The sequence below is a fragment of the Dipodomys merriami genome, unplaced genomic scaffold (assembly GCF_024711535.1).
Source record: "Dipodomys merriami isolate MVZ:Mamm:240054 unplaced genomic scaffold, mDipMer1.0.p SCAF_17, whole genome shotgun sequence".
Classification (NCBI taxonomy): Eukaryota; Metazoa; Chordata; class Mammalia; order Rodentia; family Heteromyidae; genus Dipodomys; species Dipodomys merriami.
Genome location: NW_027203048.1, coordinates 26,359,921 through 26,378,142, shown reverse-complemented (window position 1 = coordinate 26,378,142; position 18,222 = coordinate 26,359,921). Strand labels below are relative to the sequence as shown.

The following is an 18,222-nucleotide window of genomic DNA, read 5'->3' as shown; positions in this document are numbered from 1 at the left end:
TTCCTCCTTAGCATTGTTTACTTTCAGAAATGAAACAGATGGGAACAGCAGAAGGCAGACCACAAAGCCAAAGGCTACTGAGCCTTTTTCAGGTCTATAATCCTTGGCAATGTTTGTTCAGATTTCAACATGCAAGGCTCACCTTTCATGATGTCATGAAATCCATTCAGAGCAGCACCAACATTTGTTAAGACAGAACTGTAGTTGGTCCGAAGAAGTCCATCTGGCTCTGTACCTAGGAAACCCAAGTCATGAACCTCAGCATTGTCCTGCAAAGTCAACCGCCCTCTTCCTCCCTCTATTTTTGGGAAGAATGACTGCCTGTAGCATGTTGGAAACAAAGGTTTTTACACCCTTTGCTGATACATTCACATGTAATGATAACAAACACAGGCACAGCAAATGCAGATATGTGTAATGGCTAAGAAACCAAACAACTTTGCTAAGCAGGAACAGATCTTTTTGGAATGAAATCCTCATGAATTATCAATTGGTTAGATAACCAATTTCTCATTTTTTCATTCCCTAAACATTACTTGTATATTAAGCACCATTACAGCAATACTATCCAGACACCATGAGGCCCTAGGTCTTCCCCAATAGTATAAGGAGCTCTGCATATCTGTCCCCCAGCAACATGGTGATCATTACAAAGGAAAGATAATCACTTGAACTTTCTAGAAATGGTTATACAGTTACAAATAAATTAGTATTTATTCCAGAATATCTATAACTCAGCAAGAACAGTAGGTCTGGAGCATATGAACCAAGACTTCCTTCTTCCCCTACCAGCTCAATGAAACAGAAATCCCACTCCCAACAAGTATAGCCAAACAGAGGACTCCCTCCTCTCCACCATCTAGGAGGCATTTTTCATTTTTGTCCCCAGCTTTTTGCTGCCAAGGCTAAGTTCTGAGTAACAAAGTCCAAAAGGAGGAGGAGGAGGTCCTTTCTTTCACCCATCCCTCACTCCAGAGATGGAGGCTCTACCCTGATCATATGCTGCTTAGAATACCTGGGCCCTAGTACCCTTTGCCCCAGCCTGTCAATATGGGTTTTATGTTGAAAAAAGCAGACCAAGAAGACTGGAGGACGTTTCCCATTTCCTCCCATCAAACACTTAGCTCCTAATAGGGAGGTATCACTCAGAGAGAAGTGCAGCAACACCAGAACCATGTCTCAGAGAGTTAGCTCCTGAGAGACAACTCTAAAGCAAGAGCTGAGTCTCTTTGCACAGGAACTGACTTCACTTGCAATACTATGTGGAGAACTTAAAGCTTGTGGCTTTTAAAAAATAAACAGTCTATGGTAAAAGCATAAAGGAAGCTGACCCATTCATTAGAGATAGAAACTAGACTATAGGCTAGGATGTCACTGAGAAGCAGCAAAGAAAACAGCTACCAGCCCTCCTGAGATCCAAACAAATTGTACTTCAAACACTAGAAGCCAAGCATGTTGATGCAAACCTGTCACCCCAGTATTTCTGAGGCTGAAGCAGGAAGATAGCAAGTTTGAGACCAGCCTGGGGTACATAGTGAAATCCTCAAAAAAATAAAAGTGAAAAAATAAAAAAGAGGAAGGCATCAGACACCCATGGCTAATGCCTGAAATCCTAGCTATTCAGGAGGCTGAGATCTGACAATCTCGGTTTAAATCAGCCAGGGCAGATACGTTTAAGAGACTCTTACCAACAATTAAGCACCAACAATGAAGCCAGAATAAGTGGTAGAGTGCTAGCCTTGAGCAAAAAAGCTCAAGGACAGTGCCCAGCCCCTGAGTTCAAGCACCAGGACACACACACACACACACACACACACACACACACACACACACACACGACAAAGGGAAATATTTAATGCATAGTAAATGTTTAATATTTTACATTTTTAACAATCACAGAAATAACTCCATTTCATAAATGGGAGTACAGAAGCATGTTTTTTTTTGCCCAAGGGCAATATTTAAATACATAATTTTCTACTCCACTTCTTTGCTCTGTTCATTCTATCATCCCCATCCCCCTTCCAGATTCTGGTGCTTCAAACTGAGTCATGAGCACTTACTTGGCAGGGCAAGGAGAGCCACGTAAGTCTGCAGCTTCTCAAACACAGCTGTCATCTTCTTCATGTCCTGGGACAGCTCTAGATTCCGAGCTCTTAATGCAGATGTGCAAAGAGAAGATTCACATTCTTCTTCTAAACTAGGAATGGGCAGATTTTTTTAAAGTGAGTATCTGAATGTCTTTGAGTTAGCAATTAGAAACTATTTAACTTCTCAAACATCTATATCCAAGGCAGACCTTACCAAAAAAGGAATTTGATCTTTTTATATTGTTTCTTTTTTTTTTTTTTTTTTTGCCTACACAGAACTACTTGCTGCAAATGCCAATGGAGCAATGGAGGACTAAATGAAGGAAAAGATAAAAGTCATATACACACCCAGCCAGTGCTGGTGGCTCATGCCTGTATTCCTATCTACTCAGGAGGATTGATATCTGAGGATCATGGTTCAAAAGCAGCCTGGGAAGAAAGTCTGTGAAACTCTTATCTCCAATTAGCCTCCAAAAAGCCAGAAGTGAAGCTGTGGCTCAAGTGGTAGAACACTAGCCTTGAGCATAAAAGCTCAGGGACAATACCCAGGGCCTGACTTCAAGTCCAAGGACTAGTGCACCAGACACAGACACAGACACAGACACACACACACACACACACACACACACACACACACACACACACACACACACACACACACACACACACACACACACACACACATCCCTGAGGGCAATACAAGGACATTAAAATATTAAGTATTACAAGAAGGGCCACATGCCTGTGATCCCAGCTACTCAAGAGGCAGAGGATCAGGAAGATCTTGATTCAAAGCCAGCCCAGAAAAAAGTTAGTAAAACTTCACCTCAACTGAAAAGTTGGATGTGGTGGTTCACACCATAATCCCAAGTACAACAAAACTCCACAAAAACATATCTGAGAAAATAACTCAGGCAAAAAGGGCTGGGAACATGGCATAAATGGTAGCAAGCATGAGACTCTGAGTTAAAACTCCAGTACTACCAGGAAAAAAAAAATCCTTAAAATATTTACAGGAGCATTTCACAAACTAAAAATATAATACTGCCACTGACACTAGCTGAGAGACTAAGAAATCTTTTTGAGGGGGTGAGATAGGGGGGACAGAAAGTAGGAAAAAAACAAGGGAGGGGGTAACAATGTTGGACAAGAAATGTACTCATTTCCTATGCATGTATAGTTTCAAAATCCCAAAACAGACTGAAACCCAGTCTGTTAGAGGCTCAGATATAAAATTAAATACTAAGCATTTTCATAAAATACATTATATTCAGTTTTAGATAGTTACTTGGGGAAAATTTCTTAATGTATAGAAATGTGAACTCTTCCTAACATTTATCTTAAAATGTATAGGTAATAGCCAGGAGTTGATGGCTCATTCCTATAATCCTAAATTCTTAGGAGGAGACTGAGATCTGAGGATATCAGTTTGAAGCCAGCCCAGACAGACAAATCTAAAAGACTCTTTTGTCCAATTAACCAGCAAAAAGCTAGAAGTAGAAGTCTGACTCATAGGACAAAGCACCATCCTTGAGAAAAAAAAGCCAAGCAAAGAGTGTAAGACCCTGAGTTCATGTCCAGTACCAACACATACACACATACACACACACACACACACACGCACACACACGCACACACATGCACACATGTAGTAATCAAGTAAAAAATGTTTTACATAAAACTAGAGAAGTACTAATCCTGGCCGTGTAATACCAAAACTCTAGAGGTCAGAGCCAAAGGATTGTGAGTTCAAGGTCAGCCTGTACTACATAGCAAGACACTGTTTCAAAAACATCCAAACAAACAAAAAACAAATGAAAAACTTAGCATGACAATCCTAATTATGTCCATGTCCTTCCCTCTCCCTCGCCACTTTTATGTTACTTACAGCAGACAGCTCTAGTCAATTCTGAGCCTGCTTGCTACTTAACAAGAGGTCAGCCGGTCAATTTCACTGATACTTAAAGTAATGCACCAAGTTATCTAAAAACATGAATTCCGTATGAAAAAGGGCTGAAAAATAGCATAAAACATTCAACAACAAAAACCTTAGATCAAGAAAGGAGTTATGGTTTTTAAAAGGTAATCATGCAGGGCACTGTGGCTCACACCTATAATCCTTGCTACTGAGGAAGCTGAGATTGAGGATCCTGGTTCTAAGCCAGCCCAGGCAGGAAAATCTGTAAGACACTTATTGCCAATGAACTATTCAGAAAAAGCTGGAAGTGGCACTGTGGCTCAAGTGATAGAGTACTAGCTTTGAGCTTGGACAGGCTCAAGGACAAAACCCAGGCCCTATGTGCAAGCCCCAGGACTGGCAAAAAAAAAGAAAAAAGAAAAGAAAAAAAGATAATCATTAAAAAAATGCACAACCTATCAAACTGTATCAAATAACGTATTTTTCTTTTGTTCTTTTTTTTAACCCAGGCTGGCTTTGTATTCAAGATCCTCTTTTTCCCTCCCCCACGGTATAACCCTTGTTTTCATTGTATTTAATACTGGTATAATTTGTGGAGGGGAAGGGAAAAAACAAATTGTTTAAATAGGGATACAGGTGGACCCATTGCAACAATGAAATGTACAAGACATTATGCTGAAAAACCAACTTTACAACTTGGGGGGGGGTAGGATGGGAAGGGGAAACAGGAGGAGGCAACAATGCTTGATAAGAAATGTACTCATTACCTTGCCCATGTAATTGTAACCCCTCTGTACAGTATTTTCATAATATATAAAAAAATAAAAGATCCTCTTTTTTGCTAATACCAAAGTTTGAACTGAGGGCTTCCCACTCACTCATCATTCTTACATTGCTGGCACTATACTACCTTGAGACATGCCTCCAGTCCAGTTTTTCGGAGTCTGGAAGACTTTTCTCCCCAGCTGGCTTCAAACCTCAATTCTCGAGGTCATAGCCTCCTCAAAAGCCAGGATTTCAGTCAAAGACACCAGTGCCTGGCTTGTAATGCTTCTTAAATTGAATCTTCTTAAATATATGCCAAACCATAAAGATTTATTCAATGTTAATGTTAAACTTAGTCAATTTTCAAAAAAATACTGAAAATTAAGCTATAACATATAAGGCTCTAAATGTAGTTAAAATCATCACTATTAAAGTCATAATTCTCTGATTCCTAAAATCCTCTCATATACACAAGTCACAGAATTTGGTTAAATACCTTGCTAGGTAACAATTAGGAAATAAGATATCTCTTAAACTGTCAAATTTTAAATGTTACAATTCTGTATTTTCAATATTTATAAGCAGTTAACCTACATACTTTCTAAACCTCTGTTCCAGTTTTTATTCTTTTTTTTTTTAAGCTAAAGACTTAGGTGAAATAGGCACCTTGGTTATTTTAGATCCAAAGTATCAAAAGTAATAAAGGTTCATAAAAAGGTTCATAAAAAATTCCAGTGACATATATTTTCTGCCTTTCTATAAATACTTAAGGCAGAATATTAAAGTTATTAAGTGGCATAAGATAAAAGCCATGATTTTTTATAATAAAAAAAATCACCAATAATAAAAATAAGAACATACTATTTCAAAGATACCTAAAGTGCTAGGCGCCAGTGGCTGACACCCGTATAATCCCGGTTTCTCAGGAGGCTGAGAACTGAAGATCAAGGTTTGAAACCAGCCAGGCAGGAAAGTCAATGACACTCTTAACTCCAATTAACCATTAAAAAGCCAAAAATAGAGCTACAGCTCAAGTGACCTTGAGCCAAAAAGTTAAGGGACAGCACTCACGCCCTGAGTGTAAGAACTATTACTAGTGTACACACACACACACACACACACACACACACACACACACACACACACACACTCACACACACACCACATACACAAAAACCAAACCCAATAACACATATTAATTTCAGAAGCTATGTCATAAATGATTACTGAAGACCCCAATTCACACCATTACATGGCTGTAATAGCAACACAGAACAGCACTACTGAAGACCACCGCTGACAGACAACTTCACTTTCCACCACACTTTTCCTTGTGCACACAAGTTCCCATGGGCAGACGGGTCAGTCAGATCACAAGAGGCATGGGTCCTGTTTTATCAACTGCAGAGCAAGTCAGGTTCCAGCACAGTCCCCCAAGCTCCCTGGCCTCCAGGGGAATACCTTTTTAACTGATAAGGAAGAATCTTCCTAAGGAAACATACGTAGGAGGTTAGATGCTCTGAAAAGGTTTTCATTTTCACAGTTGTCTCCTGGAAAAGAAAAACAACATCAAAGTTAAAAATGCTACTGGACTAGAGGATGTCCCACTTCCAGACATAGACAAGGAAGAAAATTACCAGGACGGTCACAGTGTCCTCAGTAATACTTTCAAATAAATGCAGCATTCCTTCCTCAAGGGGGCGGACATAAGATGCATTTTCATGAAGGTATTGTGAGAACTAAATAGGAGAAAACAAATTGTGAATTTATTCACTGGAAAACAAATATCAACACACTTGTAAATGGATCTATTGAGTTATAAGACTAAGTTCTCTTGGAAGTTTTCTGTGAAATTTGGCTTTCCCTGTATGCATCCCTCTGACAGTCCCAAATAATATCCCTACTCCTCATCCCAGTCCAAATCAATGAAGCAGGAGTGACACAGTGAATAACCAGGCATTGGAGGAAATGAACATAGGATGATAATACAGCCCAGCAGTGGCAGACTAGTGTCCCTGAACACCTGCTTTTCTATAAGGATCCCTGTTTACACACAGGGATTTTTGCATTACATACTTCATTTTTTAAAAATACAAGCTAAAAGCCTGGTGGTGGTGGCCCACACCTATTCGAATCTACCACTTGGAAGGTTGAGATTGGGAGGATCATGGTTCAAGGTCAGCCAGGGCAAAAAAGTCTGCACTATCCCATTTCAACCAATAGCTGGGCACAGTGGCACCTGCCTTTCATCCTAACTATGTGGAGGAGGCTAAAACAGTGAGGACTGAAGTTCAATGCAGCCTGAACAGAGAAGTCTACAGACTCAATGGAAGAGACTAGGTGACACAGTGCATGCCTCTTCTCCCAGCTATAGCAGAAGGCAAAAATTGGAAGGATTGTGGTCCAGGCAATAAGTGAGACCCTAACTCAAAATAATCAATGCAGTAGAGTGTCATGGCTCAAGCCTGTAATCCTAGCTACTTAGGAAACAGAGATCAGGGCATCAAGGCTCATTGTCAGCCCAGAAAGAGAAAAACCAAGCTACTGGGTATTATTTTTATTGTAGACAATATTCAAGACTAACAAATGCCAAGAATATAATTACAAATGATATTAAAGCATTTATAACTAGCATAGATCCTTTAGCCTGTAAAGGTATGAAGAATAGCTTTCATGGGTTGTAAATATAACCCAGTGGGACAAAGAGTATGCTTAGCAGGTGCAAAGCTGTAAATTCAATCCCAGCAATCTCAACCCCTAAAATAATTCAGAAAAAAAAGCATATAAATCAAAAACTTAGAAGCTGAAGGTAACTTTTACTTAGGAATATCTCAGTTATCAGTACTATGTACTAGCTCAAATTCAGTTTCTCAGCACAGAAGTGTAAGGTCTCATCGTGAATAACTGAGCTCACTACAGACTAGGCACAAATATGATCCTGGACCATTCAGTCCCTCTAGGCTCTACCTTCACAGCTGCACTCTAAGCTTCCAGGTCTTAAGGGCCACCTTATGATTCTAGGAACAATTTCAGACATTCTGATCATCATCTAATAAGTGGTTTCCAAATTTCTTCCACTATTATAAACTTATTAGAAAACTCACATAGAACCTTTCATTGTCGAAACGCCTACAGGTAAAATACTGAGAAATAAATGAATTCTTCAAAATAATGAAGTGCCTTAGAATTGGCAAAGAATCAATAATAATTAAAAACTCTATTGTAAAATTATAGGAAATGTAACTATATTAAAATGGGGCAGTACTACTTTTCCTAGTCAGGTATTTTGAAGCTTTTTCCCCATAGTAATGACCAAACAGTATTTCATAGGACAAAATTTACTTTTTCAGGAACCTCAATGTTTTTTGTGAAGTCCAATTAAGATTGGTGAAAACCAAACTTCTTATATATAAGGCACAATAAATAACAATAGAAGGCCGGGCACCAGTGGCTCATCCCTGTAATCCTACCTATTCAGGAGGCTGGTTCAAAGCCAGCCTGGGCAGGAAAGTCCGTGAGACTCTTTTTTTTTTTTTTTTGGTCGGTCGTGGGGCTTGAACTCTGGGCCTGGGCGCTGTCCCTCAGCTCTTCAGCTCAAGGCGAGCGCTCTACCACTTGAGCTACAGCGCCACTTCCGGTTTTCTGGTGGTTTATTGGAGATAGGAGTCTCACGGTCTCTCCTGCCTGGGCTGGCTTTGAACCACGATCCTCAGATCTCAGCCTCCTGAGTAGCTAGGATTACAGGCGTGAGCCACCAGCGCCCGGCTCCGTGAGACTCTTATTTCCAATAAATGGCCAGAAAACCAGAAGTAGCGCTGTGGCTCAAGTGGTAAAGCACTGGCCTTGAGCTGAAGAGCTGAGGGACAGTGTCCAGACCCAGAGTTCAAGCCCCACAACCAACAACAAAATAATAATAATAAATAAATAAAATAAATAATAATAGAAGCTTATCCTTACTAAGTGCTTACCAGTCTTCTCAATACTTTATCCCATTTAATCTTCAAAGATACATGCCTGTGAGGTAGGTACTATCTCCTCCATTTTAAAGATAAGGAAACCAAACCACATAGAGATTAAATAAAATCTCTAAAGGGCCTAGCTAGAATATGGCACTGCTGGACTGAAAACCCAAGAAGTCTGATTGCAAGTGTTTGCTATACTAATAGGCACTTTGAGTATGCAAGGACACTAAAAACTATTCCTAGAAACTTCATGCTGCACAAAAACAAGCTGGGAAAAAGAACTATAAGAAGAGTGGCACGAGTTATTTCAGATCACCAATTATCAGCTCTCAGAGACAGACACCTTTAGAGCAAAATCCCACAGGTTCCTCCCTGTGGAAGCTAGTCTCCAAGATGATCCCTATGTATTCCTGCCTCGGGTAGGACTTCTCTTATTTCGGAAGAGGTGATGGTATGTAACTACCCAGGTAGTATCAGCTTCCACCTTGTTCTCTTGCATCAATTTCTCTAGGGAATGTTAGCTGCCACGTTATGAGGTCACTCAAGTGCCCTATGGAGAGGTGCATGCAATGAGAAACAAGCTCCAGGAGCCAACACTAAGTTACAAGGCATGTGGAAGCCACGCTGGAAGTGAATCCCAAGCTCCAGCCACATCTTTAGACGAATGAAGTCCCAGTGATATCTTGAGTGGAGCCTTTTGAGAAATTATAAACCAAAAATCCTTCAGATACTTAGTTCCCGAATTCTTGACTCACAGGAACCATGTTTAATAACAAAGTATGATTTTTCTAAACCACTATGTTTAGGAGTAACATATTTCATATTAATAAGTAAGTAATGAACTCATTATCATTTATTCTACCTTTTCAGTTGTAAGAGATTTTGCAAACTAGCTTTTTTTAGAATTAGCTGGGGAGAAAAAAAGGAAAGAGAGGAGGAAAATCTATCAAGTCAAAGAAAGCATAAAGGAAGAGAAATCTGAAACTCTTAGGATTCCTTGTTTAAACCTCACAGTCTCAATTGACAAATGCCTGGAATCTCAACTGGATGTGAGGTTTCACTCCCAATCCATGCCCCCACAGGCAGGCCAAATGTCAGCTTTACTTATAACATGTTATTCTGATGCGCAATGATGAAAAGTTAGAGACTACAAACAAGAAGAAAGAAAAAAGCCATCAAATTAACCTTTCCAACAGTAAGATGGCACTTTTCCTCATGTCATCCCTGGTCAAAAAACTGCAAAGGCCTCAGTCCTAAAAGTGAAAGCTTGTCCTCAGGCTCACACCTGTAAGCTACAATATGGTGAGATCTGAGGATCATGATTCAAAACCAGCCCAGACAGAAAAGTGGCAGAAAAGTTCATGAGATTTTTATCTCCAATTACCCACAAAAAGCCAGAAGTAGAACTGTGGCTCAAATGGTAGAATGCTGACCTTGAGCAAAAGAGCTCAAGGACAGCACTCCAAACCCTAAGTTCAAGCCCCAGTACTGGCACAAAAAAAAAAAAAAAAAAAAAAAAGCCAAGCACTGGTAGCTCAGGCCTATAATCCTAGCTACTCAGGAGGCTGAGATCTGAGGATCACGGTTCAAAGCCAGCCCAGGCAGAAATGTTGGTGAGACTCTTATCTCCAATAAACCACTTAGAAAACTGGAAGTGGCGCTGTGGCTCAAGTGGTAGAGCGCTAGCCTTGAGCTGAAGAGCTGAGGGAGAGCGCCCAGCTGAGTTCAAGCCCCATGACCTACCAAAAAACAAAAACAAAAACAATGGTTGCTCATTATTGCCCCTTCACCAGTCTACCCCCCACACCATGCTTTCCTCTTCTCTCCTATTCAGAGTTTGCTCATTCCTGAAGGCCCAGTCAAATCCCCAAAGAATCCTTTCCTGATACCAAAGGCTTTTATCTCCCCTCCCTGACAAGCCCATTCCAATTAATAGCCACTCACTGGCTCACTGACATTGAAGTCTTTTAGCAGGTTCCCTAGTATTTAATTTCTTAAGCAACTCTATTTTTGTCACACTTTGTTTTGACAGTAAAGCCATAACTGGTGGCAGGTTTTCCATGTCCTCCACAGTACTTAGCTAGTGGACAGAAATGATAGGAAAATAATTAATTCCCTATTTGTTTTCCCTACTTGTTTAAGGCAAGAAGTATTCTAGGTTAAATTTACCTTCTGATTCAATGGTGATATAGTATCTATGGCAGAATCAACAGGAAAAATCTGAATCCTCTGTTCTGTATAGGTATGGAAGTTCAGAAGAGCTGTCACAAGATCTTGAACAAAAGCCAGGGCCTGCCCAGCTATATCTCGCATCTTCAGCTTTAAATGAAAAGTATAAAAAGTCAACTATCAAATTATCATTCTAAAATTTTATTAAGTCGGCTTCTGGAGGAAAACATTTGGTGTCTAGGATGAGTATTTCCTGGTTTAAATTCATTTCCTCCCACTAAAATTTTAATTCTCCTATTTAAGTAAATTAGAAGGCCACTAGCTTTGATAAATACACCGGCTCCACCTAAACTAAGACATAGAAGATTTACTAACGTAAAAGAAAAGCACAGCTCAGGACGGGGGCATGGCTCAGAGCACTTTATGCACATAAATGAGGCAAAAAGAAAGAAAAAACAAGTGTCCAAAAATTAAGGCATCCTCTAATTTAATTGTTAACAGACAAAGGAGACAATAAAAATCAGTATTATTTATGAATGGACAAAGAAAAGTAAGTACTACTATTTTAAAAAAATGAACAAGAACAAATGGACAAGAAAGTAAAGCAATGAATTAGCACATTAATTCTTATTTCTGGAGCGCACATGGCTGAACACAAGAACATGGACTTTATTCTTTACCTGATGCCTTCTATTGTGCAGTGGGACGTTGAGTGCATTATACTGATTATACTCTGCAAAACAGAAATGTGCCACATTAATCTCTCACTTTACAGGCATAGAAAAACAGCTTAACTGCAAAATAATACATGTTCTGCAGCAAAGTCAGCTTTGCATGAGAATTCAAAATACCAATGACACAGTCACAAGTACAAACAGAATCTATATATGGAATCCGTGCTTCCTCATATAAAGTAATATTTACAGAATTTTTTTTTTAACTTCAGGATTAAAAGAAAACCTAACATGCATGCTTCCAGTTCTAAGAAATCATCCAAATGCTTCTTTGGGGCTTATCAAGATTACTGAGAAGACATGATATTATTGCTGTCATTTGTCATTCTCTTGACTGGTTATCATCCAGTCGTTCATAATCCTCCAAAAATACCTCTGCTTCCAAAACATGACAACGCTGGGAAGCCTATCACTGTCTGCTGCTACCAGTGATTCAATTCTGACTACCCGGGGCTGGTTTTACTGTCTTTCTCACAGTCCTCCACCCCACGCTCCAGTCTGTCATGAGCCTCTGATGGCTTGCTAACACCGGTCTCATCCTTCCTGCACCCTCATTTCAGTGACCATCTCCTCACTACTTCAGCTCTCACACCTGCTTACCATCCAGATGCTCTGTCAGAAGGATCCGAACCAAATCCTCACTGTGAAAGTCTCTGTGTCATTCTCACCAGGGCTCTCTAATTAGAAAGCCACTGCTAACAACCTGGCTAGGTGTTCCTAGTTCAATTTCTGTCCTTCAACACCTCTCTTCGATCAGCCCTCCTATAGCCCTGCTTCTGCCTCTACCCCAGCCTCGCCTATCATTTCAACCATGCTTTTTGCAAACATAAAACCAAAACAAAGTCTGTTACAATGCATTCTACCTAATTTCAGGAGGGGCTTTGACTCTACTTAGCAATCCAGGATTCATTGCTATGTCCCTATCTTACTTCCTACTACAGCTACTCCCAATCTCTTCAAACTGAAACCCTCACTACCATTCCTCATTTCTGCTCCTGTTCCACAGATAAAATGCCCTCCCCTGCTAGTACTTCTTATAATCTAGAGCCCCCCCGGGTCCATGGGTCACATATCGTTCTTCAGCTACCTCTCTTCCTAGGCCTTTCACAATAGCGGCTCCTGATCTGCTTTGGACCAGGCATATCTGTCACTTCCTCCTTTCCATCTTTTTGACAGGGTCTTTCTATGTAGCCCAGGCTGACTTTGATCTTGTGAGCCTCCTGCCTCAGCCTCCTGAGGGCTAGGATTATAGGCATGTACACCTGGCCCCTACTTTCCATCTCTAGTGTCACTAGTTTCCTAAAAGATGCAATCCAAGTGTCTCCACAGTTTTTGCTGTGCTGTCCCTTGATTCTCTGCCTTCATGTACTCCTTCATTCTCATTGTTGAAAAACAAGTTTTGTCTGTTTTCTAGTGTCCATACATTCCTAGTCCCTGTGTAAGCAATTTGGTGTCTACCCTACATGGAAAAACAACCTTCAAAGGTTACTAGTCCTTTCAGAGTTGCCAACAGTCCCAGACCCAGGTGCCTTTCTTACCATCACTTCTCTGAGTCTCTCCACCCTACTTCCCAGCTTCTCTCCAGCACAGCTCCTCCCATCCCACATCTGAGACAGAGTTCACTGAGGAGCCTTTGTGCTGTGCATACCCTGTTCCTGCCTCTCCACAGTGGGGCTTATCCAGCCCAATAGTGTCCATTCTTTGCCTGTTGTCTGTTAGAACATTCAACAATCAAGTTAACCCCTCATCTTTCCCATAAGCCTCCTCTACTGTTACCATCTGGACCTTACATGTCCTTTAAAAGCCTACCCATCAAAGACTTGATTGTTAGCCTGTAGAACTACTAGGAGAAAGTGGAACTTCAAGCAGGTGGGACCAAATACAAGAAAGTTAGGCCACAGGGAACGTGTCCTTGAAAGGGATCCCGGGACCCCAGCCCCTTCCTTTCTCTTTGCTTCCCAACTGCAAAGAGCTGAGCAGCTTTCCTCACCATGTGCTCCCATGAGCCTGCTTACCACAGGCTCAAAACTCAACGGAGGCCAGCAAGCATGGACTGAACCTCTGAAAAAGCAAGCGAAAACAAACCTCTCATCCTTTTAAATTAATAACAAGTATTTGATCTTAGTAATAAAAAGCTTTTTTTTTTTTTTTGGTGTTGGTCCTAGGGTTTGACTCAGGGCCCGGATGCTGTCCCTGGGCTTTTGTGCTCAAGGCTAGTGCTCTACCACTAGAGCCACAGCTCCATTTTCAGCTTTTTGGTGGTTAATTGGAGATAAGGGTCTCATAGATTTTCCTGCCCCGGCTGGCTTTGAACCATGATGCTCAGATCTTAGCCTCTTGAGTAGCTAGGATTACTGGTGGCAACTGGACACCAGTGCCTAGCGCTAACATACCTTTTATTTCTGTCAATTACCACCATATTTCCCCAATTACCACCATATTTCTTTCTCCTTCCACAAAACCATCTGCACCTCTCTGCCAGCCTAGGTTGCAGTCTCCAGGTTGGCACAGCAGAACTGTCATCTTCCCTGGTCTCTTCCCTCTCACTCTGAGGCAGTCTATGTTTTAGAGGTGAATAAACCTTAACAGTACACAAATCTCATCTGGACAGTCCCTCGCTAAGAAAACTCTCCTACAACCTGGGGGCCCTGTGGATGAACCTCAATCTTTAGGATATAGTCCTACCCTCCCCCTCACAGAACGAAGCTGTCACTGGCCTCCACATGCCACCCACCCCAGCCAGCTGTCATTCTGTACTTCTGTTCCTGAGGCAATGGCAGCAGCTTCATCCCACATACAATTCCCTTCAAAAAACTCCTTGGCTGTTTTCTCTCTTCTCTGCCCAATAAAACCTGCTCATGCACACCAACCTGATTCAAAACATGCCTCCTCTGAAAAGGCTTCCTGTTACCCACCAGATTAAAGTGGTTTTTCATGGCATAAGAGAGTTAGTATTTTCCATACAGGCATTTCTATATCTCTGCTCTATTAGAAGGTAGAGATCCTTACTGATAATTTTTTAGTCCCTATGCTACCTCCCCATGTGAGCACTTAGCAAGTGCTCTGTAAATATTTTGGGACTGAAAGTAGTAACCCACATGAGATGTGATGTGACAAGGACCTGTAACTAAGTGACAATTAGTACTAGAAAAGGAAAACTCCAAAAGAGAGTCAAAAGGGAGTTATAAGAATATGAAGGAGGCTGGGCGCTGGTGGCTCACACCTGTAATCTGGTGGCTCACACCTATAATCCTAGCTACTCAGGAGGCTGAGATCTGAGGATCCTGGTTCAATGCCAGCCCAGCCAGGAAAGACCATGAGACTCCTATCTCCAATAAACAACCAGAAAACCAGAAATGGCGCTGTAGCTTAAGTGGTAGAGCGCTCACCTTGAGCTGAAGAGCTGAGGGACAGCACCGGAGCCCAGAGTTCAAGCCCCATGACTGACAAAAAAAAGAATCGGAAGGAGCTGGGTGTTGGTGGCTCACACCTATAATTCTAGCTACTCAGAAGGCTGTGATTTGAGAATTGCAGTTCAAAGTCAGCCAGGACAGAAAAGTCTGTGAGACTCTTATCTTCAATAAACTACTCAGTAAAAGCCAGAGTGGTACTGTGGCTCAAGTAGTGGAGCACTAGCCTTGAGCACAAAGAGGCTCAGAGACAATGCCCAGGCCCTGAGTTCAAGCCCCAGGACCAGAAAAAAAAAAAAAAAAGCCAAGGTTTCAAATCCAGGGACTCAAAGGGATGTAGTATGGTTTCCACTGACACGGTAGCTAGAAACAGGTGTTGTTTTTGAGGGGGAATTTAGATTTCTGAGGTAACAATGACCTGTGTTGATTTTAAAATTAAATCAAAGTACTATTTTCCTGGGATGTTTTCTGTCTTTTTCTCCTTCTGCTTAGGTCTTTCCTAAGAAAAATTTAGGGGAAGTGAAAATTAAGTTCAATCATGTGATTGTAGAAAAAGGAAATTATATTAATTCAAAGAAGTTTCAAAATCTAACAACTATTTTCTTTGCTTTCAAGGTTTTGTCTGAATTCTTGCCTAAAGACTACAAATTTGGAAGCTATTACTTAGGTAAGGTATTATCTTCACTCTTTTTTTTTTTTTTTTTTTGGGGGGGGGTCTGTCATGGGGCCTCAACTCTGGGCCTGGGCGCTGTCCCTCAGCTCTTCAACTCAAGGCTAGCACTCTACCACTTGAGCCACAGTGCCACTTCAGGCTTTTTTCTTTTTGCTTATGTGGTGCTGAGGAATCAAACTCAGGGTCTCATGCATGCAAGGCAAGCGCTCTACCACTGAGCCACCTTCCCAGCCCATATCTTCACTTTTTGAAAAGTGCTTTTCTGTTGTTCATGAGTGCTTAACTGGCCAGACCACTCCTAGGATGAACAACCAGCTTCCTATCACTAGGCCCTCCCCCATCAATAACCACTCTGCTTATATAAATATTCAACTAATTTATGTGAAGGTTGGTTTTTACCTTAGACTATCACAATTATATGAAAACAAAAAATGCATTTGAAATATCACCATTATATGCAAACAAAAAAAGCACTTGGATTTCAATTTCCAAGATGACTGGCTTTGGAGTAGTTACATGATCATTTTAAATCTCCCTTTGAAATATAAGAGCCAAAGCTAATCAAGAGAACAAAAAGAAAGCAACCTTCAGTTGGGCCAATTTATTTTTGTTTTGTTGCCAAGGAGATTAGAGATCATTTTAATTAGTTGCCTACCACAGAGAGCTTCAGAGTTAGAAATAATATAAAAAGGTATCAAATACCTACTTGTATCATTAAAAGGGACTTTTTCATTGATGATTGATAAGGATTCTTCTAATCTACTTGACAGATCTTTATGAAGATGCTTTAACTGTAATTGACTGAAAAAGAAAAAGATACAAACCCACATTACAAACAATCAGGGAATCGTCATTGGTTACCTCCATAACTATGCCATATATTGGAGACACACTGCTGACTGCTATTAAAAGAGGAAGAAAAGCTGGGCGCCAGTGGCTCGTACCTATAATCCTAACTTCTCAGGAGGCTGAGATCTGAGGATCACAGTTCAAGGCCAACACAGGCAGAAAAGGCTATAAAACTCTCTCCAATTAACTACCAAAAAGTGGAAAGTGGAAGTATGGCTCTAGTGGTAAAATGCCAGCCTTGAACAAAAAGGCTCAAGGACAAAACCCAGGCCCTGAGTTTGAGCCCCAGATCAGCTCATCAAAATAAAGATGAAGAGAAAGTACCTAAGGCTTCTGAAGGAAGGAATTTATCAGTCTCAATATGTTACACAAACCTAAGTTTCCTTCCTCAAGCAGAACCACTTCAAAAGCACAAATTTTATTTTTACACAATAAATGCTTATTCAAGTATCACTGTAAAAGGATTTTGTTTTTCTTTAAGTATTATATCAGAGGTTTTTTGTCAGATTAAAAGCTGATAGTTTCTGTTTTGGTTCAATTATCAGCACAAAGTACACATCTACTTCATTGCATTTATTTCCACCAATGCAATGAACTGAAGTAAATTCGCTTGACCAAGTCTACTAAATCCAAAGTATTATAAAGACCTTAAAATATGTCACGTACCACAAACGTGTGACTTTCTAAGTAATATTTTAAAATTTAGACATCTCTAACCTATAAAATCTCTATTTTATTCAAAATATACCAGAAAAGGGTTGGCACAAAGATTACTGTTCACATTCCATACCTCTACTTAGGGGAGTCTGACAGAGCACCCAGTCTTCAGTATGAGAGGCCCAGGACATGCCTGCCATGCCCCAAACACCTGCTAGCTGTGACTACTGCACAAGCCACTCAAGAATTCTAAGGCCCAGTCAAGTGCCAGATGGCTCATGACTGTAATATTAGCTACTCGAGCCTGTGATCTAAGGATCACAGTTCGAAGCCAGTCTCAGCAGACAAATGCAAGAGTCTTATCTGCAATCAGCCAACAAAAAGTTGGAAATATAGGTGTGGTTCAAGTGGTAGAGTACCAGCTGTGAGCAAAACAAAAAAAGTTGAGCGAGAGCACCCTCAGTTCAAGTCCCCATTCAGGATATATATATATACACATATATGTGAATATATGTATATAAACACACATATATGTGAATATACATATATAAATACACATATTTATGTGTGTACATGTATACATACAGATGTATATATGTGCGTTGTACATTTGTGTATGTATGTGTGTGTATATATACATACATACACATACATACATACACATACATGCACATATATATATATATATGCATATACATTTGCTTATGTATATGCATGCTGAAGCCCCAAAGGATGCATGAGGACTCTGGAGATTCCCTACTCCCATCTTATCTCGAATGAGAAGCAGAGGAGCAGCTAAAAGCCAAAACTCAGGTTCTCACTTCAGGGCCCTAGATTTGTTTCCACATACCATTCCTCTGTTCGAAGTCGACATTCCTTGGCCTCCTTTTCTAGAGTCTGAGATTTTACCTAAAGTTTACAAGGAAAAGAAAAGCAGACAGTTTAGGCTACAGCTGAAGCACACTTGAGAAATAATCAGGTCACAAGCTTACCTG

General features: G+C 40.6%; 1 protein-coding gene across 2 annotated transcripts in view; it reads right to left on the bottom strand.

The window, feature by feature from the left end:
- The window catches only part of Ppp1r21 (protein phosphatase 1 regulatory subunit 21), a 67,015-nt gene that overhangs the window by 30,540 nt on the left and 18,253 nt on the right, over window positions 1-18,222 (bottom strand). For both annotated transcript variants that reach the window (XM_070025556.1, XM_070025557.1), the window contains exons 6-13: window positions 18,078-18,136; window positions 16,428-16,522; window positions 11,585-11,637; window positions 10,905-11,054; window positions 6,411-6,512; window positions 6,235-6,323; window positions 2,064-2,200; window positions 143-235 (exon numbers count right to left, since the gene is read on the bottom strand). In XM_070025556.1, the coding sequence (XP_069881657.1) occupies window positions 143-235; window positions 2,064-2,200; window positions 6,235-6,323; window positions 6,411-6,512; window positions 10,905-11,054; window positions 11,585-11,637; window positions 16,428-16,522; window positions 18,078-18,136 (778 nt within the window). The remainder of the gene's footprint in view (window positions 1-142; window positions 236-2,063; window positions 2,201-6,234; window positions 6,324-6,410; window positions 6,513-10,904; window positions 11,055-11,584; window positions 11,638-16,427; window positions 16,523-18,077; window positions 18,137-18,222) is intronic.